The 26106-nt window shown below is 38.1% G+C and overlaps 1 protein-coding gene across 5 annotated transcripts in view; it reads left to right on the plus strand.

The window, feature by feature from the left end:
* The window catches only part of ARHGAP29 (Rho GTPase activating protein 29), a 94983-nt gene that overhangs the window by 15692 nt on the left and 53185 nt on the right, over positions 1-26106 (plus strand). For 2 of the 5 annotated variants that reach the window (XM_049879738.1, XM_049879737.1), the window contains one exon: positions 17247-17483. The exons of 1 other annotated variant lie outside the window; for it this stretch is intronic. In XM_049879738.1, the coding sequence (XP_049735695.1) occupies positions 17279-17483 (205 nt within the window). In that variant the 5' untranslated portion in view covers positions 17247-17278. Of the gene's footprint in view, positions 1-5248; positions 5398-17246; positions 17484-26106 lie in introns of those variants that run through there. 2 more of the 5 variants (XM_049879736.1, XM_049879739.1) reach the window with 2 other exon arrangements.

Below are 26106 nucleotides of genomic sequence, written 5' to 3' on the forward strand. Positions count from 1 at the left end.
CTTATCCTTCTGAAGGTTTTATGGTTTTGGTTTGCACAGTTAGGCCCTTAATCCATATTTAATTTGTTTTTGTGTATGGTGTGAGGCATGGATCCTGTTTCATTTTTCTGCATGTAGAAATCCAATTTTCCCAGCACCATTTACTGAAGAAAATCTTTCCCCATCGAAGGTACTTAACACCCTTGTAAAAAATCAGTTGACTTTAGATATGTGGGTTTATTTCTGGACTCTCAATTCTACTTAATTGGTCTATGTGCCTATTGTTATATGAGTACCACACTGTTTTGATTACTGTAGTTTTATAATATGTTTTAAAATCAGGAAGTGTTCTGATTGTTTCTTCTACATTGTTCTTCTCTTTCAACATTGTTTTAGCTATTCGGAGCCTCTTGCCATCCCATATAAAGCTGAGGATTGGCTTTTGTATTTCTAAAAAGAAAAACCTGTTGGAATTTTATCAGGATTGCATTGAATCTGTAGAGCAGTTTGGGTAGTATGGACATCTTAACAGTATTAAGTTTTCCAATCCATGAACATGGAGCATCTTTCCATTTATTTAAGTCTTTAATCTCTTTCAGCAGTGTTTTATAGTTTTTATTATGTAAATCCTTCACATCCCCGGTTAGATTTATTCCTAGGTAGTTTATTCTCTTAGATGCTATTGTAAATGCAATTTACAGCTAGAAATCCCTTTCTGATTTCTCATTGCTGGTGTATAGAAACCCAACTGATTTTTGTTTATTGACCTTGTTCCTGGCAACTTTGCTAAGTTCCTCTATTAGCTCTAGAAGTTTTCTTTGGACTCTTTGGGATTTTCTATATATAGGATTGTATCATCTATGAATAGAGATAATTTTACTTCTTCTTTTCCATTCTGGATACCTTTTCTTTTTTTTTCTTTCTTTTTTGTCTTACTGCTCTGGTTAGGATTTCTAATACAGTATTGAATAGAAGTGGTGAGAGCAGGCACCTTGTCTTGTTCCCGATTCAAGGGGAAAGCTCTCAGTTTTTCTCAATTAAGTATATTGTTGGCTGTCGGCTTTTCATATATGCCCTGAATCATATTGAGGAATTTCCCTTCTATTCCAGTCTTCTCTGGGGTTTTCATCAAGAAAGGGTGTTGAATTTATCAAATGCTTATCTGCCTCCATAGAGATGATCATGTGGTTCTTTTCCTTTGTTCTACTGATGTGATGCATTATGTTGATTGATCTTCTAGTGTTGAACCATCCCTTCATTCCTGGAATAATTCCCGCTTGGTCATGGTGTATGACTCTTTTAATATGTTGTTGGATTCTGTTTGCTAGTATTTTGTTGAGGATTTTTGCATCTATATGAGTAAGAGATTTTGTCTTGTAGTTTTCTTTTTTTGTGGTATCTTTGTCTGCTTTGGGTATCAAGGTTATGCTTGGTAAAATCTTAGAATGAGTAGAATGAGTTAGGGAGTATTCCTTCCATCTGTCTTTTGGAAGAGTTTAAACAGCATTGGTGTCAGTTCTTCTCTAAATATTTGGTAGAATTCCCCAGTGAAGCCATCTGGTCCAGGGCTGTTTTTTTCGTTGGGAGGCTTTTGACCTCTGATTTGATCTCTTCAGTTGTTATGGGTCTGTTGAGACTTTGTTTCCTCTTGAGTCAGTTTGGGTAGGTTGTGTGCTTCTAAGAATTTACCTGTTTCATTTAGGTTATCCGGTTTGTTGCCATTATACTTGTTCATAATTTTCTGTCATAATTATTTTTATTGGATCAGTTGTAATATTCCCTCTTTTGCTTTTTATTTTAGTTGTTTGCATCTTTTCTTTGTCAGTCTAGCTAAAGTTTTGCCAATTTTATCGATCTTTTCAAAGAACCAACCTCTGGTTTTATTGATTCTTTCTATTGTTTTTCGGTTTTTGATTTTATTTCTGTTCCCATCTCTTTTATTTCCTTTCTTTTGGTGGGTTAGGCTTAGTTTGCTCTTCTCTTTCTAGTTCCTGGAGTTGTTGTGTTTGGCTGTTAATTTGAGATTTTTTTCTTTTTTTTGTGTAGGCATTTATTGCTATACTGATGGTTTTACTTTTATTTATCTATTTTTTTAACATTTTATAATTTTATTATAAGCCAAGAATTTTGGATTTGCAGAAGGATATTGTTGCAATAATGTGCTTTTCATACTTGAAATTTATTTATATGATATAAAATTATTTTTTTAAACAAAATGCAAGTTAGGGAGGATTAATAAAATTATTCTTTAAATTTAAATATGATCCTCCATTTTTGAGAATGTTCCCAAATGTTACCATCCTCCTTACTAAGAATAGGGGTGGAGAAGATGGCAATAGTTAACATTTTTTTAAAGATTTAAGAGGAAGGTTGAGATCGAGAGACTTTTGAAAATTTCCCTGAGATAACCTTACTTATAATTTAACCACCTAATATTCATTGAGGACCTGCTGCATGTCAGGTCCTGTACACAATAGTCGGTTGTTTCGGAGGCTCAGAGGTAGATCTGGTGAGGAGTGTCTTGAGACTAACTCAAGGCACATTTGAGAGTCAGACTTTTCTTTTCTTGAGTCCCCTGAGGGTTGCCCTGCCCCCCACCCTCCTTGGCCTTCAGAATCCCGTCCTCTTCTCCTATTGGTGTCCTTCAGTTTTGCATCATCAAAGGTTTCCAAGGTGAGTATCCATGGTACATCTTCCTCCTCAAGTAGGGTCTGAAGGTGTGTTTAGTTTTGAAGTGTCTTTTCTATCTCTAGTACGTTTGTCCTTTGTACCGATGTGTTTGGAGTTTGAAAGGGTAAGTTTGTGCAAGTTTAGTGTGGAAAATCAACTGTGGGTCTCAGGTAACTAAGGAGCTTTGGGCTCTCATATTTGTCTTTTCCATGTATCACCAGAAGGACCAAATTGGTTTCACTTCCCCAGAGCTCTTCCCTGCATGTATTCAAAGGTGTGGGAGACACCTCTTTTCTCTTTACTGGTAAATAGTTTCTCTCTTTTTCTTTCCTTCTTCTCTCCTGCCTGTCATCTTCTCTCCTTTCCTCCTTCTCTCCTCTTTTCCATTATTTTCCCCCACTTCTCAGTCTTTTTATTGCCATCCCTGCTCTCCTCTTTTTGCCTCCCTCTTACTATATGTGTTACTGTTTTTCCTTCCCTTCACACCCACAACCCTTTTCACTCTTCACCTCCCACTTCCCTGTGTCTACTGCCCTCCTTCTTTGCCTCTCCCTTCGCCTCTCCCTTCTTTTTATCATCCCCTCCCTCCTTGTGTTCTCCTTACTGCCCTATTTCCCTATACCCCACCCTTTGCCCTCACTCCCCTACAGGGCCTTTTGAATGTTGCCAGTTTGAGGTCAGTGACTGCAAGTTCCTCTAATCAGGAACCTTGATTGGGAAGAAATCTGTTCTATAAGGATAGTTCAGGGCATATGCTGAGGTACAGTTGTGTAGTTTTGGTAAAGGTATTATACTTTCTTTTTTTGGCCTGGTTATTCCTCTGCCAAATGACTGGACCCCTGTGTCCCAGGTAGCAGATATTTCATGGTCATTTTTCCTTGGATTCAAAGAAAAAAACCTTTTTAAAAAATGCTGTGATTTTTGAGAAACATTAGAAGTGCAATAAACCTAGTAAAAGGGGATGGAGGAAATGACAGGTAATATTTAACACATTTTTAAAATGACTTAGGATGGAGATTTAGATTGTGGAATTTTCTCAAATTTCCCTTCCACATCTTCTTGATGATTTAGACATCCAGATATTCAATAAGGGCCTGCTTTGTACTATGCCCTGTGCACACTAGTGAGGAGGGAGCACATCTGAGGAGCAGACTTTTCTCCCTTGGGCTACCTGGGGGTTGCCCTGCCCCCATCCTCCTTGGCCTTCAGAATCTTGGCCTCTTGCCCCATTTGGTTTCCTTCAGTGCTGTCATCACTGGTTTCCAGGATGAGTGTTCATGGTATGCCCTTCTTTTCCACTGGAATTTGAAGGCATGTTTGGTTTTTAGGTGTCTTCACTATTTCTATTGGGTCCCTATGAGTAGGAATTGACTAGATGGCAACCGGTTTGATTTTTGTTTTGTTTTGTTTTCACTATTTCTAGTGCTTTTGATTTTTGTTTTGTTTTGTTTTCACTATTTCTAGTGCTTTTGATTTTGGTACAGTTATGTTTAAGGCTTATTGGGTAAGTTTTAAAAAATTAAGTCTGAAAAATAATTGTGGAGCCAAGGTGATGAAGGAGCCAATGGTTCTCATGTTTATGTTTTCAAGGTAACAACTTAGAGCCTAACTGGCTTCACTTCCCCAGAACTGTTTTACTGTGTGAGAGGTGTCCCTTTCCCTTTCTCTATCAATGGGTAGTTTCTCTCTCTTTATCCCCTCTCTTTGTCTCTCTTATCTTCCTTATCTCAGTCTCCATCTTATTTTCTCTTTCTCTGCCTCCATGTATCTCTGGGTCTGTCCCTGTCTTCTTTGTTCTTTCCATCTCTCTCTCCTGTCTCCACAGATGTCTCTCCAGCCTTCTCACACGTCTGTCTCTTTCCCTCCTGTGTTATTTTCTGTCTCTGTCTCACCACCACCTCCACCATCACGCTGTTTCCTGTCTCCCCTTCAGGACCTTTTGAATGTTCCAGTGTCATGGCCAGTTCCGCATTAATCAGGAACATAATCCATTTTATTGAGGGGAGTTGTTGGTAATACAGCACAAAGTAATGTAGTTTTAAATAAATTTAAGAGGGCGTTTGATATTTAGGGACTTCCTCAAGTTTACTTGTGAAAACCTTGCCTATGATCTAATCAGGATTGTGCCCTTCATCCTCCTTTTGGCCGGAGGATTCCTTTCCTTTCTTATTCGTTTACTTCAAATCAGGCCATCATTAGTTTCCATGGTGAGACTCCATGGTGCTTTTTTTTTTTTTTTTTTCCCATTGCGTTAGAAGGGGATTAGAGAGGTAGAAAAGGTGATCAAAAGAATTAGTTTATAAGAAATGTAGATTATCTCAGAAGCCTGATCATTAGGTGATTTGTCCCTAAGGTTCGCTCCAGCCGCCCTGCTGCCACCCGCACAGGGCTCTAACACGTCCTGCAATGTTGGGGGGCAATCAGCAGACTGGGGCGCAGCTGACAGCCAGCACCCGAGAGCCCGCAGCCGCCCCACCTGCCAGAGGGCGCTTAACCCCGCCCCCGGGAGCGCGGGCCAATGGGCTGGGCCCCGGGGGGCGGAGCGCGGCCGAGTGGGCGGTGCGAGGCTCGGGGGCGGGGCGGCCGCGGCCGGCGCGGTGGTGGCTGTAGCAGCAGGGGCGGCGGCGGCGGCTCGGCCGGGCGTCCGCGGGCCGTGGGGGATGGGGGCGGCGAGCTCCAGCCCTCGGCGGCGGCGGCCGTAAGTGCTGGGCGGGCGTCCGCGTCCGGGACGCGGGATGGAGCGCCGCGGTGAGTGTGGGCGTCGGCTCCGGGCGGGGGTCGCCCCGTACGGCCGTCCGCCGGTTGCCGTCCAGGGTCCGGGCGGCCCACGCGGCGGCCCCGGGGGAGGCGGCTGCGGGCTGCGTTGGTGGCCGGAGCCCCGCGGGCCGGGGTCGGACGCGGCGAGGGGCGTGCGGCAGGCAGGAGCGGAGGAGCGGGAGGACGAAGCGGGGGTCTGGAGCAGAAGATTTTGATCATAAAGCAAACAGAGCGGTTACTGCAGACTGCATCGTATTCTAAAAAACTTTACTCCTTTAATCCTCACGACAGGTCCGTGATTATTTTCCCTGTTTTTTTACGTGGGGGAAAAGGTTAAAAACCTGCCTAAGTGCATAGACTAGTAATTTGCAGTCAGGATGAAACCCAAGGCAGTTTTGCTCCAGAACTTGTGCTGTTGACTACTAACTTCAGAGCCAGAAAGTCTCAGTCCCTCTCCCACCTGCCCCAGTTGCAGTCTTCACCCCAGTTGGGTTCTCAGTCCTGAGGTTTTAGGGTTTCTGGGATGCATGAGTTCTCCTCGTTTCTGTCTTTTGAGTTGAGAAGTGTTTGGTTCTAAGGGTCCTCACTTTCGATGGTTTGCCCCAATCCTGTTGTGGAGGTACTTGGAGTTTGACAGCTTTATTATTATTATTATTTTCACTTTGATGTGTGAGTTCAGTTTGAAACGTTTCAAGGTGGAGCTGTACTAACTGACCAGCCTCGTGTCTCCGTGTTTATCTGTGTTTACTCTTTTAAGGGAGAATTGTTCTCATACCTTCTCAGGTCAGAGCTGAGCGCCCCTTCCCCCTTCTCCAGTCTCCTTCACTATCTCTCGTCCGTCGCAGTCGTCGTCTGCTGTCCTAATTGGTTGATCCATTTTCCCTCTGTGTTTAAATCCTGGGATGAGAAACGTGCTCTTTGACATGAGTAGTTGTGGCCGGTCAGGGAGAGCCCTGCCTGCCAGGAATGCTAGACGTTGTGGAGACGTGGGAGGCTAGTCATCTTCCTCTTTTTCAAGCGTGCTGGATTCGAACTGCGCAGGAATGAAGTGTGTGTGTATTGCATGCCTTCCTTTAGAAGTTATAGTTACTGCGTATTACTAATAAAACTGTTTCTGATGTGCCCCTGTTTTGTTTTTGTTGGGGGGTGCTTTAAATGTAATCGAAGACTTCAGGAATGATCTCTTGTTACTTATTTTTTAGATCTTTTAGCAGATTCTTACTAAATCAGAAATTGTGCTGAAATTGCCGATTTCTGAAGTATTTGGTAATTTTTCCTGAGGTAAAAATAGTAGAATGGAATCTGTGAAGCATAGATTTGGGGCAGTTTTACACTTCAGTTAGATAGCCCAGTACCTAAAATAAAAATAAGTCCATAATGACGTTTTTGGAGAGGGTATGGTGTGTGGGATTGGAAGACATTTGATTGACATAGGCTACTGAAGTCTTGGAAAAGCTTTGTTTTGGGGCACTGGGAAGTTAATGTTTATATTTCTAATGCACTTATTACTTAGAATTTAAAACATACAGAGAAAGTAGTTTTGTACAGTAATTTTCTGTTTGATGCAGAGTTCTTTGAAAAGTGAGTAAAACATGTTTTTAGTGTTGATGGTTTGGAGATAGAAGAGTTACATGAGAATTAGGAGAGTTTCACAGATATTTTGCTCAGCAACCTGTTTGCACAGTTCAAACTTCACTTGGAAGCCTCTTAGGTTTTCACAGAGTCACTCCAGTTTTTGGGGTTGTTTCCAGTTGCGTATGCCTTGCACACAATCTACAGATATATTGCAATGAAGCCACATCTCATTTCTTGCTTAACTATACATAATTTTACAAAGCACTGCTAGTAATAATAGCTAACACTTACTGAGTCTTATGATGAGACAGGCACTGTGCTACATGCTCTCCATGCATTCTTATCTAATTTAATTAAAGTACAAGTTGCAGTCTGTTAGTAACTGCATTTTATGTTGCCACCAACTACAGAACATTCATTTTGACAATGGGAAAGTAGTACTTACAGTTTTGAAAAAGTGTATTGTCCAAACTTTTCCAATATCATAGTTCAGTTTTATGAAAGCTTGGATTGTTTATTCTGATTCTATACTTTTTTTCTGAATTGTAATGTTTCCTCTTTTTAGCTTGAAATATGAGAAGTTGTAAAGTACGTATAACAGAATTAGCACATTAATTGCCATAATGCTGACTAGAGGTGGAGTATAACCCTTTTTAGCCCCCTTTGCTGGATTATTTTAGTCTTGACTAAAAATGTTCAAGCATTTTTGAAACGTTTTTCACATTAGTAACTTGGGGTTACTAATTTGACATGGAATTACTTAAATTCTTTTTCTGAGCTAGGTGAAATGTTTTATTGCTCGTGATATATGTCTTCAAATTTTATAAATACCTTTACTGGTGTCAATGACCAGTTTGCTAATCTAAATTAACAGCTGTCAGAATTACAAAGAATGACTTTATTAAGTAAGGTACAGAAGCGATAAGATTTGCTATATTCACAGTCTTCTTAATTAGTTACTTGTAAAAGAACTGCCTGAGCAAGGCATTTGAGTTTTGTTTGTTTTTCTTTTGGGTATAAAAATAGTGCTCAAAAAGTTGTCCTAGTTTCATTTTAGAAGTTATCCACACTTTTGAAAGATTAATGTTAGTTAGGTTTGAAACTAGTTTAAATGTAGAAATTAACCTTCTCAGAAATAATTTGGGATTAACAAAAGAGTATTGAATAAAGGACCATTAAAAGTGATTAGAGATGTGTTGGAGAATCCTGAGGAGCCCTGGTGGCACAGTGGTTAAGAGCTTGGCTGCTTAACCTAAAGGTCAGTGGTTCGAATCCACCGGCCACTCCATAGAAGAAAGATGTGGCAGCCTGCTTCCATAAAGATTACAGCCTTGGAAACCCTGTGGGGCAGTGCTCTTCTGTCCTGTAGGATCACTGTGAGTTAGAATGGACTTGATGGCAACAGTAACATGTGTGGTGAACCCTGTTTAAAGAAGTGGAGAAACAATAGAAATTCAACTTTGATCTCAGTTTTATGTAATTTTGCCTTCACTCAGCTTTGTGTGCTTGTTTTATTTGAGTATCTTGTTTTATAAACTACTGTTTTTAGAAGTAGATTTTTAAAATAATTTATATTTTCCCTTCGAAACACTGCAGTAACCCAGAGTTGTCCATTTTTGTTTCTATAAAAATTAATTGAAACTTTATAAGTAAACGCCCATTTATTATTTATTCAGCAGATAGTTTTGGGTAGTTTATCCCTCATACACCAAGCAGTGTGCTCTAAGAAGAGAACACATGGTTAGCAGATAGACATGGTCTTGATTTCCTGGAGATTATAGTCTAGATGGGAAGACATGAATCATCTATTTGAACTGTGATACGTGCAGTGATGAAAAGTATAGAATGCTGTAGAGCATCCAAGAGGAGATTCTGCTCTAGTTTCTTTGGGGGGGGGCGGTGAGGGTCCAGGAAGTATGGTCTTTGAGCTGAGATCTGAGTAAACATAGGGGAAGAATTATTCCAGGCAAAAGGAACTGTAGAGATAGACAGGCCTCTGAGCTGAACAGGCCCTGGTTTTCAAGCTATAGAGTCATGACCCATTTATAGGCATGAAATCCGTATGGTAGATGGCAGTAAGTGTTTTTGAAAGCAAAGTGGAGTAGAAGAGAAAACATCGAGGGCATCATATAGATACTTAGCCAGAATCTGTGTTGTATGAAATAAATCTATTATATCCTCACACAAACACATTCAGACACACAGAACGTTCAAATGTGACATACTTAATGTGTGTATTGGCTCATGATGTAAAATTATTTGCTACTGTGGGTCACAGGAAACAAATACTATTGAAAGAATGAAAAAAAGGTGTTGAGAGTCAGGAATTGTGACTTCAGATGACACTGCAGAGGTCTGTAGGAGCCACATTTCACAATGTTGAGCCTTGGACACAGTAGCTTCTCATTTATCCTATGGAAGGGTTTTTAACAGAGAAATATGATGATATTTATGTTTTGAAAAGTTAACTCACTGTATTTGGAATGGGACAAGAATGGATGAAGGAAGACCCTTATGAAGTTAGTGCAGTAGCTCAGACAAGAAATGGTAATACATACTAGTGTGGTAACATTGGAGATAGAAATGGATAGATTGGAGAGCTATAGATGAGGAAGTAAAAATCTATGGAGTTGGGTAAAGTGTAGGAAAGAGTAAATGATATAATAATAAGTGCCTGGAAAACAATATTAAATAAAACGTTCTGCAGTACATTTCGTAGGAGTCCTTAGTCATTCTCCCATTTTGAAAGTATTGAGATAATCCAACACAAAATATTTGAAAACCGTTTTAGTGATAGTACGTGAGCTAATTTAATTTCTCCAGTCATTTCCTTTTTGATTTTTAGAGATACAAAGAAAATCAGAATTCTTAATTCTGGAAAGGAGAAATGTTTGGATGAAAAGGAAACAAACTAAGATTTTCTTGAGTTCAACTGTGTGCCGAGATTAGGTATTTGCATGTATGAGATCTTTTGGTTTTGTGAACCCTTATAATCTTCCTGTAGCCTATAAGCAAATTACTGAAGTCAAGTATCTAGAAAGTATTAGAACCAGGATTCAAATCCAAGTCATTTTCACTCTTACAAATTGTCTTTTTTACTATAGTATCCTGAAATTTGGAAACCCTGGTGGCATAGTGGTTAAGAGGTATGGCTGATAACCAAAAAGTCAGCAGTTCGAATCCACCAGGCACTCCTTGGAAACCATATGCGGCAGTTCTGCTCTGTCCTGTAGGGTCACTATGAGTCAGAATTGACTCGACAGCAACGGGTTTTGTTTTTTTAGTTTTATCCTGAAATTACCAAAAACAAACAAACTTGCCTTTGAGTGAATTCCAACTCATAGCAACCTTACAGGACAGAGTAGAACTGCCTCAAAGGGTTTCCAAAGCTTTAATCTTTACAGAAGCAGACTGCGGCATCTTTCTTCCACAAACGGGCTGGTGGGTTCAAACTGCTGACCTTTTGGTTATCAGCTGAACACTTAACACTGCACCACCAGGGCTCCTTTATCAAAAATCCCAAAAAAACCCAGTGACGTCGAGTCGATTCTGACTCATTGCGACCCTATAGGACGGAGTAGAACTGCCCTATAGAGTTTCCAAGGAGCGCCTGGTGGATTCGAACTGCTGACCTTTTGGTTAGCAGCCGTAACACTTAACCACTACGCCACCAGGGTTTCCTTATCAAAAATAGTACCCCAGTAATCATACATTTATTTACTCAGCCAAATAGGGGGAAATCAGATTAGTAGATACCCTTAGATCTAATTTTAAACAAACAAATATTCTTCATGAGGCTTGATAACACTTGTGTGTCTGTTTATGTGTAACTAGGGAGAATCACCTGTAATTGATTATTTTATGTGCTGGACACTTGTAAACCATTGTCTCATTAATCCTTACAGTAATCTGATGAGGTAGGTGTTGTCAGGACGTCATGCCTGCTTTACAAATGAGCCTGCCAGAGTGAGGAGATGATAAACAGCTGTAAGGCCACATAATACCTGATGGAGGATTCTGAAAAAAAGGCTTTTTATTCTTTTCAAAGCACACATTTTATCTTTATTTATTGTGCTTTAAGTGAAACTTTACAGTTCAAGTCAGTTTCTCATACAAAAACTTAAACACACATTGTTATGTGACGCTAGTCGTTCTCCCTGCAATGTGACAGCACACTCCTTCTGTCCAGCCTGTATTTCCTGTGTCCATTCAGCCAGCTCCTGTCACCCTCTGCCTTCTCTCATCTTGCCTCCAGACAGGAATTGCCCACAGTCTCGTGTGTCTGCACTAGGCTAAGAAGCACACTCCTCACCAGTATCATTTTATGTCTTATAGTCCAGTCTAATCTTTGTCTGAAGAGTTGGCTTTGGGAATGGTTTTAGTTTTGGGCTAACAGAGAGTCTGGGGGCCATGACCTCTGGGTTCCCTCCAGTCACAGACCATTTAGTCTGGTCTTTTTACTAGAATTTGAGTTCTACATCCCACTTTTCTCCTACTCCATCAGGGATTCTCTGTTGTGTTCTCTGTCAGGCAGTCATTGGTGGTAGCCGGGCACCATCTAGTTCTTCCGGTCTCAGGCTGATGGAGTCTGGTCTATGTGGCCCTTTCTTTCTCTTGGGAGCATATTTTCCTTGTGTCTTTGGTGGTGTTCATTCTCCTTTCCTCCAGGTGGGTTGAAACCAATTGATGCATCTTAGATGGCTGCTTGCTAGCTTTTAAGACCCCAGATGGCACTCACGAAAATGGGATACAGGATGTTTTCTTAATACACTTTGTTACGCCAGTTGACCCAGACCCCCTGAAACCATGGTCCCCAGACCCCCGCCCCTGCTACTCTCTTCCTCAAAGTGTTTGGTTGTATTCAGGAAACTTCTTAGCTTTTGGATTAGTCCAGTTGTGCTGATTTCCCTTGTATTGTGTGTTGTCCTTCCCTTCATCTAAAACAATTGTTCTGTATTATCTAATTAGTGAATATCCCTCTCCCTCCCTCCCCACCCTGGTAACCATCAAAGTATATTTTCTTCTGTGTTTCAACCTTTTCTTGAGTTCTTATAATAGTGGTCTCATACAACATTTGTCCTTTTGCTACTAATTTCATCCAGAGTAATGCCTTTCAGATTTCTCCATGTTGTTTCACAAATTCATTGTTGTTTATCATTGCATAATATTCCATTGTGTAAATATACCATAATTTGTTTATTCATTCATCCGTTGATGGGCATCTTGGTTGCTTCCATCTTTTTGCTATTGTAAGCAGTGCTGCAGTGAACATGGGTGTATTCATGTGAAGGCTCTTATTTCTCTAGGATATATTCTGAGGAGTGGGATTGCTGGATCTTATGGTAGTTCTATTTCTAGCTTTCTAAGGAAGCACCAAATCTATTTCCAAAGTGGTGTACCATTTTACATTCCCACCAGCACTGTGTAAGTGTTCAAGTCTCTCCACAACCTTTCCAACATCTATTTTGTGTTTTTTGGATGAATGCCAGCTCTATTGGGGGGAGATGGTATCTCATTGTAGTTTTGATTTGCATTTCTCTAATGGCTAATGATCATGAGCATTTCCCCATGTATCTGTTAGCTTCCTGAATGTCTTCTTTGGTGAAGTGTCTGTTCATATCCTTTGCCCATTTTTTAATTGAGTTATTTGTCTTTTTGTTGTTGAGGTTTTGCAGTATCTTGTAGATTTTAGAGATTAGATGCTGATCGAATTTGTCATAGCCCAAAATTTTTTCCCAGTCTGTAGGTTGCGTTTTTACTCTTTTGGTGAAGTCTTTGGGTCAGCGTGTTTGATTTTTAGGAACTCCCAGTTATCTCGTTTCTCTTGTGGTGTTTGTGCATTGTTAGTAATGTTTTGTATACTTTCAATGCCATGTATTAGGGCTCTTAGTGTGTCCCTATTTTTTCTTCCATTATCTTTATCGTTTTAGATTTTATATTTAGGTCTTTGATCTGTTTTGAGATAGTTTCTGTGCATGGTGTGAAGTATGGGTCTTGTTTCAATTTTTTGCAGATGGATATCCAATTATGCCAGCGCCATGTGTTAAAGAGACTGTCTTTTCCCCATTTAACAGACTTTAGACCTTTGTCAAATATCAGCTGCTCATAGATGAGTGATTTTATGTCTGGATTCTCAATTCTGTTCCGTTGGTCTGTGTATCTGTTGTACCAGTACCAGGCTATTTTGACTACTGTGGTGTTATAATAGGTTCTAAAATCAGGTAGTATGAGGCCTTCCATTTTGTTTTTCTTTTTCAGTAATGCTTTTCTTATCCAGGGCCTCTTCCCTTTCCATATGAAGTTGGTGATTTGTTTCTCCATCTCATTAAAAAATGCCATTGGAATTTGAATCAGGATTGCATAGTATCTGTAGATCGCTTTGGGTAGAATAGGCATTTTCACAATGTTGAGTCTTCTTATCCACAAGCAAGGTATGGTTTTTCACTTATGTAGGTCTCTTGGTTTCTTGCAGTAGTGTCTTGTAGTTTTCTTTGTATAGGTCTTTTACGTCTCTGGCTAGATTTATTCCTGAGTATTTTATCTTCTTGGGGGCTATTATAAATGGTGTTGATTTGGTGATTTCCTCTTGGAGGTTCTCTTTGTTGGTGTAGAGGGATCCTGCTGATTTTTGTATGTTTACCTTGTATCCTGATACTTTGCTGAAATCTTCCACTAGTTCCAGTAGTTTTCTTGTGGATCCTTTAGGGTTTTCTTTGTATAAGATCATATCATACTTCTTCCTTACCCATTTGGATGCCCTTTATTTCTTTTTCTATCCTAATTGCTTTGGCTAGGGCCTCCAGCACAATGTTGAATAAGAGTGGTGGTAAAGGGCATCCTTGTCTGGTTCCTGTTTTCAAGGGGAATCCTTTCAGACTCTATTTAGGATGATGTTGGCTTTTGACTTTGTGTAAATGCCTTTTGATATGTTGAGGTATTTTCCTTCTGTTCCCATTTTGCTGAGTTTTTATCATGAATGGGTGTTGGACTTTGTCAGATGCCTTTTCAGCATCAATTGATAAGATCAGGTCATTCTTGTCTTTTGTTTATTCATGTGGTGGATTACATTGATTGTTATTCTAATGTTGAACCATCCCTGCATACCTGGTATGAATCCCATTTGGTCAAGGTGAATTATTTTTTGATATGTTGTTGAATTCTATTGTTGAGGATTTTTACCCCTAAGTTCATGAGGGATAAAACCAAAAAACCAAACCCAGGGGCGTCGAGTCAAATTCTGACTCATAGCAACCCTATAGGATAGAGTAGAACTGCCCCATAGAGTTTCCAAGGAGCGCCTGGCAGATTCGAACTGCCGAACCTTTGGTTAGCAGCCGTAGCACTTAACCGTTATGCCACCAGGGTTTCCTCATGAGGGATATTGGTATGTAATTTTCTTTTTTTGTGGTGTCTTTACCTGGTTTTGGTATCAGGGTTATGCTGGCTTCATAGAATGAGTTTGGGAGTATTCTATCCTTTTCTATTCTGAAATACCTTTAGAAGTAGTGGTGTTAACTCTTCTCTGAAAGTTTGGTAGAATTCTCCAGTGAAGCTGTTAGGGCCAGGGCTTTTTTTTTTGTTGGGAGTTTTTTAATTACCTCTTTAATCTTTTCTTTTGTTACAGGTTTGTTTAGTTCTGTCTCTGTTTATGTTAGTTTAGGTAGGTAGTGTGTTTCTAGAAATTGTCCATTTCCTGTAGGTTTTCAAATTTGTTAGAGTACAATTTTTCATAGTATTCTGTTGTGATTGTTTTAATTTCAGTTGGATGTATTGTGATATCACCCATCTCATTTCTTACTCAGCTTATTTACTTAGTCTTCTGTTTTTCATTTGTCAGTCTGGCCAATGGTTTATCGATTTTGTTAATCTTTTTAAAGCAGCAGCTTTTGGTCTTGTTAACTGTTTTGATTATTTTTCTATTGTCTAATTTAATTCTCTAATTTTTATTATTTTCTTCTGGTGCCCAAGGGCTTCTTTTGCTGTTCTCTTTCTATTTGTTCAAGTTGCAGGGTTAATTCTTTGGTTTTGGCCCTTTCTTCTTTTTGGATGTGTGCATTTATTGCTATAAATTGACCTCTGAGCACTGCTTTTTCTGTGTCCCAATGGTCCTGGTAGGATGTGTATTCATTCTCATTTGATTCTATGAATTTCTTTATTCCGTCCATAGTTTCTTCTATAACCAAATAGTTTTTAAGCAAGGCATTGTTCAGTTTCCATGTGTCTAATTTTTTTTCCTTGCTCTTTCTGTTACTGACTTCTGCTTTTATGACTTTATGGTCAGAAAAGGTGTTTTGTAATATTTTGATGTTTTGGAATCTGTTAAGGCTTGCTTTATGGCCTAATGTCTGGTCTGTTCTGGAGAAAGTTCCATGTGTGTTGGAAAAGAAAGTGTACTTGGCTGCTGTTGGGTAGAGGGTTCTGTATATGTCTATGAGGTCAAGTTGGTTGATTGAGGCATTTAGATCTTCGTGTCTTCACTGAGCTTCTTTCTGGCTACTCTGTCCTTCACCGAAAGTGGTGTGTTGAAATCTCCTACTATTATTGTGGAGCTGTCTGTTTCTCTTTTCAGTGGTGTTAGAGTTTGTTTTATGTATTTTGGAGCCCTGTCGTTGGGTACATAAATGGTATGTATAATGGTTATGTCCCCCTGGTGTATTGACCCTTTAATCATTACGTAGTTTCCTTCCTTATCCTTTGTGGTGGATTTTACTTTAAAGTGTATTTCGTCAAAAATTAATATTGTCACTCCTGCTCCTTTTTGATTGTTGTTTGCTTGATATATTTTTTACATCCTTTGAGCTTTAGTTTGTGTCTTTAAGTCTAAGGTGTGTCTTTCATAGGCAGCATATAGACGGATCATGTTTTTTAATCCATTCTGCCACTCTCTGTATCTTTATTGATACATTAATCTACTTACATTCAGCGTAATTTTTGGTCGATATGAGTTTAGAGCTTTCATTTTGACGTCTATTTTTGTGTGTTGTTGACAGTTTCTTTGTTCCACTTAATTTTCTGTGCTGAGCCATTTTTCTTTATTTTCTATTCCTCTTTTTCATTGTTATTGCTTCTGTATTTGCTGAGTCTATGTTTTTCTTGTTTTTCATTTTGATGTGTAGGATTTTTAGTTTCCTTTGTGGTTACCTTAATATTTGCCCCTATTTTTCTAAGTTTAAACCAATCTTTTATTTCTTTATATCACCTTCCTCTCCATATGAAAGATCTATGACTACATATTTTAGTCCCTTTTTTTGTTTTAATGTCGTCATCTTTTATGTAATGACATGCCTGTTTCCCTATTTTTAGCTCTTTAACTTTGGTTTATTTTTGTGATTTCCTTATCTGGTTGGGTTGATATCTGGGTGGGCTGATACCTGGTTGCTCTGTCCTGTGTTGTAGTTTTGGGTTGTTATCTGATGTTACTAATTTTGTAACTAGAGGACTCCCTTTAGTATTTCTTGTAATTTTGGTTTGGTTTTTGCAAATTCCCTAAATTTCTGCTTATCTGGAAATGTCCTAATTTCACCATCATATTTGAGAGACAGTTTGGCTGGCAATTTCTTTCCTTCAAGGATTTATATGTGTCATGTCATTGCCTTCTTGCCTGCATGGTTTCTGCTGACTATTATCTTCATTTTTGAAGGTGATGTCCTAGAGGGAGAATGTGCTGTTCCACTAAGTGACATTTCAGAACAACTTTAACAATTACAAAAAAAAAAAAAAAGAACTGTAACTGAAGGGTCAAGGGAAGTGATAAAGAGCATGGATTTTGGAGTCAAGACAGATCTGGGTTTAAGTACCAGCTTCTCCATTTACCAGTTGAAAGCCTGAACAAATTCTCTAAGCCTGAGGTTCCTCACTTGTGAAATGAAGAGAATGGTAGTTTGCATATCATAGAGTTGTCAAGATTATTGGCACTTAATAAGTAAAAGGAAACTCTGGTGCTGTAGTAGTTGAATGCTACGCTGCTAACCAAAAGTTCGGCAGTTCATATCCACCAGGCGCTCCTTGGAAACTATGGGGCAGTTCTACTCTGTCTTATAGGATCGCTATGAGTTGGAATCGACTCAACGGCCCTGGGTTTGGTTTGGTTTTTTTTTAATAAGTAAAAGCTGGTATTAGTAAAATGGTGTTTTTTTTTTTAAATCGAATACTAAGGTGGGCTGTGGACTGTTGGTGAAAGGCTAGTATAATGTTTCCCCTGCTTGATGTAGTATTTGCATTTCTCATTTATTTTTTTTCTTTGTTTGTTTCTCCTCCCCCTTAAGGATTTCAGTTTTTCTGACTGTTATATGAAAGGATGATTGCTCACAAACAGAAAAAATCAAAGAAAAAACGTGTTTTGGCATCAGGCCAAGTGTCTACTGATGTTACGACTTCTGAAATGGGGCTCAAGTCCATAAGTTCCAACTCCGTTTTTGATCCGGATTACATCAAGGAGTTGGTGAATGATATCAGGAAGTTCTCCCATATGTTACTATATTTGAAAGAAGCTATTCTTTCAGGTTTGTCACCTATTTTATCTTAGCATTCTTACTGGATAGTGTTTAAAATTTAAAATGCGGACCTAGCTACAAATATGTGTGTATGCAGTGGTAGGAACAGGGTATTCTGCTTTAGTTATTATATGCCCACCCCTAACCCAAATGTTTATAGTGTAAACTTTTTGATGATCAGATAAAGTGCAGTAGACAGTAGAACTTTGGTGAAGGAACAAGAGTATGAAAAGGAGTACAAGAATACAAAAAACAGCCTTTGGTTCTGAGCATTTGGGTCCATCTGATACAAGGAAATTTTAAATCATTGGAATTTTAATGGTAACAGTGCATTGGTTGGCCTTTAATAAGCAGACTTTATAATTTACATTGTTTACACTTTTGCATTGGCACAGCTTTTCATATTGTTGCTAAAATTTATCTAGAGTGAATTTTTTTGTCTGAAAAATCAAACTTTTTTCCTTTTTTCCCCTTCTTTAACTCTTCCTGAATTAGGGGGTCACCAAAGAATTCATTCTCTGTCTAGTTAGAAATGGATAATGGAGCAAGAGACTTGAATCTCTTGAAAGACTATGGATATATGTGCATTCCCCGACTTAATCTTAGTATCTAAGTCTTTTAACTCTTAGTGTCTCTTTGATATCCAAATTTGATGCTAGTAATAATTGATAAAGATGGATCTGTTCCTTTGTAACAAGTAGCAGTTCGTTGCTATATTCATAATGATATGTTTTTTAGATGTAGAAAAATGAAGATACCCAGTATTTTCATATTTATGTAAGACCCCCTGGGACTTCATAGAAATTTATGAGATTTCTATATATATAATTTTTTTTTTGGTATATTTTGGTTATATGCTAAATATTTATTTTCTGGTGTATATTCCAAAACCGAAAAGTAAAAGCACGTCTCGTGCTTGTACTAAATGCTGTTTTTAATGAGCTCCTTCTAAGTTTCAGGTTGAAAATGCCCAAGATAACTGGACTTGTAGTCTCAAAATTTTAGTATTTGAAGTTTTCTTAAAACAAGAGTCATACATGTCATTCTTTTGAGACTATGTAAACATAACTCAGAAAGTTGTTCATATTTCTGTTCATGTTAATAGCTTTATTTTAAGTCTAATTATGTATTATTAAATGGTGAAAAAGTTACTTTGTTACTGTAGAAAAATAGCATAAATATTTCAAGTATTATACTGGTATTTGAGTCCCTGGATGGTGCAAATGGTTAAGTGCTCAGCTACTAGCCAAAAGGTTGGTGGTTCAGACCCACCCAGAGGCTCCTTGGAAGATAAGCCTGGCTATCTGCTTCTGAAAGGTCATGGTCTTGAAAACCCTATGGAGCATTGCTACTCAGGGGTCACCATGAGTTGAAATCTGCGGGAGAGCAACTAACAACAACAACATGCTGGTATTAAATTTACTACCAAAATGGCACATCTGCCATTCATTTAAGGAAGCAAGATTTGTTCTTAACTGGGTTAATTTTTTTTTTTAATTTACGCAGTAAGATTTATTCTCTTTTGGTGGAGAGTTCATTTTTAAGGTGAAATGTGAAACAATTTGCTAACAGATCATTTACCTTAATTTAGGGCAAAACTTGATTTTATTTAATGTGTCAACTTAAGTTTGATAATATACGATTTTAGTCAGAATTTCTACTTGTTTTTATTTATTGTCCTTGGGGGATCTCATATCCTTTAAAATCCCCATCTTCACATTTATCCCTTGTTTTACAAAAAGATAGTAATTTAAAACAAGTTGGACTACTTCTTATCTCCAAAAATTATTTGAGTTTCAATTTGTAAGTAGACAATTCAGAGAATAGGGAGAAAGAGGACTGAAAGTTGATCCTAAATGAGAAAAGAGAAAACTGGTAGTAAGTATAAGATAGCAGAAGGAGACTGTCTCTTGAGATAAAAGGATGTATATGAAAATATAGTCACTGAAATTAATTTTGAGAATCTGTGAGGACATTATCCTTTTAATAAGACAGCCAGTACATCACAACTCAAATACTAGATTGTGTTGCTAATAATCAAAAAGCTTGCAATTATGGCCGGTAAATTTAAAAAAAAAGGAAAAACTATTTTTTTGAACTGTCATTGAAAAATAGCATGCACATGGCCAGGGAATTTACATGATTTAACTTTCAGGTTGACTTAATGCCTGATTGATTCTTCAATCTGAGTTAAGAGGATATATGCATGTCGTTTAAGGATAAATCTTGGATTTAACAAGAATTTGTTTTTGGGTTTGGGGGAGTACCTTTAAGGTCAGTCTTAACAAACACTGGAAAGTTGGTTGATTTGCATTGACAGAACCATTTTTGTTCTCCTTAAGCAAAAAGTATTTATAACTGTATAAATTAACCCCATTTTAAAAGATTGGAAAAATGCTTTATGATAATATGCTTGTGTTTTATTTTGATTGTGATTTTTAGCTTCTTAGAGTCTCAGACTAATTTGTATTTACTTAATAAAATTATTACGAGGATCACATGAGATATAAGCTTGAGAAAAACAGATAAAAGGTTTAAATGCTGTAACTGTTTAAGCTGGCCCTGGTGGCGCAGTGGTTAAGAGCTCAGCTGCTAGCCAAAAGGTCATCAGTTCAAATCCACCAGCTGCTCCTCAGAAACCCTCTGGGGCAGTTCTACTCTGTCCTACAGGGTTGCTGTAAGTCGAAATCAACTCAAGAGCAACAGGTTTGGTTTTTTTTTTTTTAATTCATTTTATATGTTTGACTCAATGGCAACGAGTTTGGTTTTTTGGTTTATAAACATAGGTGATGGTTTCTTCTGGAGACTGAGAAATATCCCTGAGCTTTTGCTGTTTTTTAGTTACCACCACTGCTGTAAACTGTGGCTAGGCAGCAAAGAGCTGTTTCACTGTTTTTCTTTTAGAACGAAGGAGCCTTGCCAATATCTTGTCATTGGCCCTGCCAGTATTTTCTCTTTTGCCTTTTTAAGAGGAAGAATGCCAAATTTTGGGCAGTTTTATTACTTTTTAACACGTGTGTTAGCTGTTAAAATGTTTAAAAATTAGCTTTTAAGAATATAGACCATAGATAAATAATTAAATCCTTTTTGGCCTACCGAGAATACTGTTTTCCATATGTGCTTTTATTATTTGCCTGTCATGAGGCATAGATGTGCAGTCACTTGACTGTTGCCTCAGGTGTTCAGTCATACGGTTGAGGCTAGGTTTAGATTAATAGCTTTGTGATTGGTTTATGGCCACCCTTCCCATTCTCTGAACTAGAGCTATAGAAATGATATGTAATTGTACATGGTGCTGTATCTTTTACAGAGTATGCTCACATGCACACAGTATTTAATCACATAGTCCCCATAAGGGAATGTCTTCTTAGCCCTAGTTTATAATGACATATATATATGTATGTGTGTGTGTATATATATATCATTTAGATTATGTGGTTCCAACAGTCTCTTACTGCTGAAAATTGGTGGCCTGGAGACTTGGAACCCAGAGGTCATGAATGCAGAATGGTGTGTTTTTCCATACCATCTCAGCTGTTTCACCTGGCAGATACTCTATAAAAACACTGCTCAGTTTTCATTATTTCAGTAGCCAATTCTATATTCAATGGGGATTATCTACACTTGTGCTGTCCAATATGTTAACTGCTAGTATATGTGGCTATCTAAATTTAATTAAAATTAAAAAAAAATTCAGCTCTTCACCCGCAGTAACCACCTTTCAAGTACTCAGTAGCGGCTTGTAGCTAGTGTTCACCATATTGGACAGCGAAGTGTGGAACGTTTCTGTCATCGCTGAAAGTTCTGTTGGACAATGCTGTTATAGACGTTTGACCTTTATCAGTATCAAGAATATTGAGATGATTCTTGAGCTATAAATATTTTTTCCTCTCTATAGCATTTAAAGGATTCCTGATGGTGCAGTGGTTAGGAACTTGGCTGCTGACTGAAAGGTTGGCAGTTCGAACCCATCCGGCAACTCCATGGGAGAAAGGCATGACAATCTGCTTCCATAAAGAGAACAGCTTAGAAAACCCTATGCTGCAGTTGTACTCTGTCACATGAGGTCGCTGTGAGTTAAAATCAGCTTGGCAGCACCTAATAGCAACAACAACATAGCATTAAAGGGAACCTAGAAAAGTTGATATTGAAGCAAATTAAAGAAAACTTTACATAAAAGTGAGAACTTCTGCTTGGAGTTTGTATGGAATTCCCTTTTTGAATTACCTTTGGAGTCTGTAGGTTTCGCATCCTTCTTTGGTTTGAAGTAGTAGACCTGTTCCTAGCCAGTTTATTTAGTTGGGTCAGATTGATAAGAAGGGGTGGCAGAAAGAGCTCTGGAAGGAGAACCGCATGATCTAGGTTCTAGATCTAGTTCTGCTACTGATTCACTTTGGAATCTGGCTTAAGTCATTATGCCACTGGCCCCAGGTGCTATCAGTCTTATGATTCTGTGGTTTAAAATTTGATTGGAGTTGGAGATCATACGTTGTTTTGAATATTGACAGTTCAGAGCTGGAAAAAACAGCTCAGTGTTCGTTTTTAAATTATATCATGCATCCTCAACCGCATTCCCTAGGATTTTTTAAATGAGGCTTTTATGGTAACTGTCTTAGGAGTGGAAACCCTGGTGGCATGGTGGTTAAGTGCTACGGCTGCTAAGCAGTTCAGATCCACCAGGCGCTCCTTGGAAACTGTGGGGCAGTTGTGCTGTGTCCTGTAGTGTCGCTGTGAGTCGGAATTGACAGCAGTGGGTTTGGATTGGGATCTTAGGAGTAGTGTTTATGAAAATTTCCTGAGTGAGAATTTGAAACTCATATTGCAGTAGTTGTTGAGCTGATTAAAAGAACAAGTGTCTGCTGAAGAGCTCTGGGCCCCCTAATAGGGTTAAGGTATGTGTGCAGTTTGACTCTGATTTTTTTATTGACAAATAAAATGGAGAGCTTAAGTGGGAGTTCAGAGTACTGTGAAAAGACTCACTCTTTCTTTGATAGGATAAGTGATAGTATCTGGTCATTCTCCTTACACTACTTGTTTCTAGGAGGAGGTTACTTTCTAGTCTTATACAAGTGGCATAGGTGGAATTTCAAGTTTTAGATCTCTATCAAGTGGAGTAGTGGTTAAACGCTATGGCTGCTAACCAGAGGGTCGGCAGTTTGAATCAGCCAGGCTCTCCTTGGAAACTCTATGGGGCAGTTCTACTCTGTCCTGCAGGGTCACTAGGAGTCGGAATTGACTCGATGGCACTGGGTTTTTTGTTTATCAAGTGTCATTAAGGTGCGTTATGAATAATTATGGGGTAAATTTTGCGTCTTATATTAAAATGCTCAAGCTCTCGACACATTTGTGTTCTGTTTAATTATGACATGTACATCAATATACTCTCAGTGTATCAATTCAGGTTTTTGGTTGCCCCCCAAGGAATAATGTGATCTGAATTCTAAATAACAATAATTATTGTTCTAGTTTATACAGTAGTTTTAAATTCTGTTTTTTGTGGCATACCTATCCTTTCCTGATTGGACCATCATTGAAGGAAGCTCAAAATCTGGGAATTTAAAAAGTGCAAGGCTTTTAAGTGGGTGATAAGAATAGTGCTAAACAGCTAATTTTTCTCGTGGTCAGTGATTGGAAGTGTCCAATGTTGGTATAAAAAAATATATGAAGGAAAATCAGCAGTTCGTGTAATGCTATGTAATTTTGAAATGGATTTCATAAAAGCTGTTGTGACTGACGCTTTGTTTTTCTGTTTTGTTTTTTAAATAGACTAGAAAAAAAAAGATAAAAGATTATCAGTTTCACATAGTTAAGTTCTGTAGTTTAAAAAAAGGCTTTCTAGTTTAGAGTGTCACTTTCATTTTGTACAAGCATAGCTCTGACCTCATAAGTGATAGCTTCCGAGGCAGTTTGAATCTACCAGCTGCTCCTTGGAAACCCTGTGGGACAGTTCTGCTCTGTCCTATAGGATCACTATGAATCGGTTTGGTTTTGGTTCTGGTAAGAGAGGTATGTTAACTTTCTAAAAAAAAAAAAATTATTGAACAGAAGAAGTCAAATGAATGTTTAATGCCATTAAGCAATATGTTCTGTTGCGAGGGGGAAGCTCTGCAAATATTTTCAAAGTCTTAATGAAAATCCTGTTAATGCAGTTTTGTTTTTTTTTTTTCCTGGATGAATGTATTAAAAAAAAGACAGATTTCAATTAGTGTTAATTTTCCCTTTGGTGATTGTTTCTTAACTTTCAGCCCTCACAGTGTGCCAGGTGCTTTATGAAATATTAGAAACGCTAAGTTGCCAGCTTCAGATCGGTCCTGCTCTGCTGTCTCTAGCAGTAAACATCTGTAGAAGTAATTTCCAATGGCTATCACTTAGATAGGAGTGAAAGTGAGTGTTAACAGGGTATGACTTAGTGGCTAGTAGGTGTGAAATGAATCTTTGAGGAGTGAAGTATGAAATACAGGTAACTTACTTATGTGTGTAAGAATTTCCTCTTCTGCACTTGCCTAGAATTATATACATAACTTAGCACCACTTGTAATAGTAACTGGCATATTCAATTGGTAGTTAATAGCCTGTTAAATCACAGATTACACAGAGTACCTGTCATTAAGCCATCACTTCTTTAACCAGGGCAGTATCACAGTGACCAAGAGCACAAGTTCTGGGGCCAGAGTGCCTGAGGTGGCATCCTCATTCTGCCACTTCCTAGTTGTACAACCCTGGGTCTGTTACTTACCTCCTCTGTGCCCCAGTTTTGACATCCATAAAAGAGAGATAATAGTACCTATACCACAGGGTGGTTGTGAAGATTAAAAGAGTTAGTTAGTATGTGTAACGTTCTTAGATAATAAGGGTTTTTAAAATCAGCTTTTATTATTTTTATAATCCTGAGGTACCTGGAAGAAAAGAAAGGTGCCTATTCCTTAGGCTTCTCTTTTATCCTTAACTTCAGAAGTCATTACAGAAAAAAAAAAAAGGGAGTTTCCTAGTAAGAACTTCCGAAGCTTTTTTTCCCTCCTGGTTTTCATTGCTTTCCAGAGAGACTGATTTTTAAAAATTACTGTCAGTTTTTTTTTTAATCAAGGAAAACATGTTTTTTTCCCCCTTCATTTATTTATTTAAGCATTTCCATGAAGTGTTTCAATATAAACACTGCATTATTGTGTTAATGTATGAGAACCAAAATGTGGAGCTGCCTAATCTGTTTTCACTTGATAAGCTGAATGCAGCAGAAAATAAATGGCATAGTTGGGTGAAACAATAAGTTAAAAGTCACATTACTATTCTAGATAGCTAGTGTTAACACTTTGGTTGACTGTCATATTCATACATATAATATCCTTATAGTATAAAGTCATTACATTTGCAGTGTGGCCATTATAAAATTTTAAAAAATACCTTTAGTTATATGATTAAATATTGCTAACTTTACAGCTACAGAAATATTTTTCCAAAATATATCCTCATTACTATTTAAGAGTCCCTGGGTACATAAACAGTTAAGCACTTGACTACTAGCTGAAAGGTTGGTGGTTCAAACCCCCTCAGAGGCATGCAGAAGACAGGATTGGCACTCTGCTTCTGAAAGGTCACAGGCTTGAAAACCCTGTGGAGCAATTCTCCTCTGCACACATGGGACCACCATGAGTTGGAATCAACTCGAAGGCCTCTAACAACAACAGTACTATTTTATATTCAAGTAATTCAGTAATTGAAACTTTATGATCAAATGAAATTGAAACTTAAATCTAAATGAAACTTAACTTTAGTGTTTCTTTTTCATTAGCCAAAATATTATGGGACCTGGCTGTATTTGTTATTGAATTTAATTCTGTGTGAGATAGATCTGTTTTCAGATGTGCTTAACAGATTTAATAGTAATAATAGCTATGTAAATACACATGTATACGTTATAAACTTTTCATTTCTGTTAATATATTTTATATTCATAACAACTTTATAAAATACATAGAGCAGGTGTTTTTACTGAGTCCATTTTACTGATGAAGAATCAGTAATCAGAGAAGTTAAGAGTTTTGTCTGCTTATTTCAAGAAAGTGGCAAATGAAGGATTGGAACCCACCTCTCAATCTAAATCTGTCCATCACACCAAGCAGCCACTTACCTTTTCTCAGTATTTGAGAACAATTACATTTTCTTTTGCTTTGCTCATTTTGCTGCTAATTTTTTTTTTTTTTTGGAAGGGGGGAAAAAATAGTGTTGATGAAGGAGCTGCTTAATTAGCTACTAGTAACAAAACTTTAAACATTTTTTTTGTTTTCAGTTTAAGAGGCTTTTTGTGTTGTAAAAAGAGTTTGAGATAGTTTTATTCTGTTATGAGGGAAGTAAATATGTGGTAAAAATGGAACACGAGTACCAGTTATGAAACAGATAGTTGGACTTGCTGATGACACAGGTCTCAGGTGAAATACTGTCAGGATATACTGATGTCCTGGTAGTTGACCTTTCTGCCCAAATACATATGAAAGTTCGTGAATCTTGGTGTTGAACATTTTATTTAGTTGTTGTGTTCATTTCTGCTGGTTTATAGGCTTCAGAAGTTGTTCAGTCACAGGAAACTGGAATTACTTATAGGGCACTTTGAGATACATCTGAAACTCCTAAGTAACTC

Source organism: Elephas maximus, chromosome 3 (assembly GCF_024166365.1).
Source record: "Elephas maximus indicus isolate mEleMax1 chromosome 3, mEleMax1 primary haplotype, whole genome shotgun sequence".
Taxonomy (NCBI): Eukaryota; Metazoa; Chordata; class Mammalia; order Proboscidea; family Elephantidae; genus Elephas; species Elephas maximus.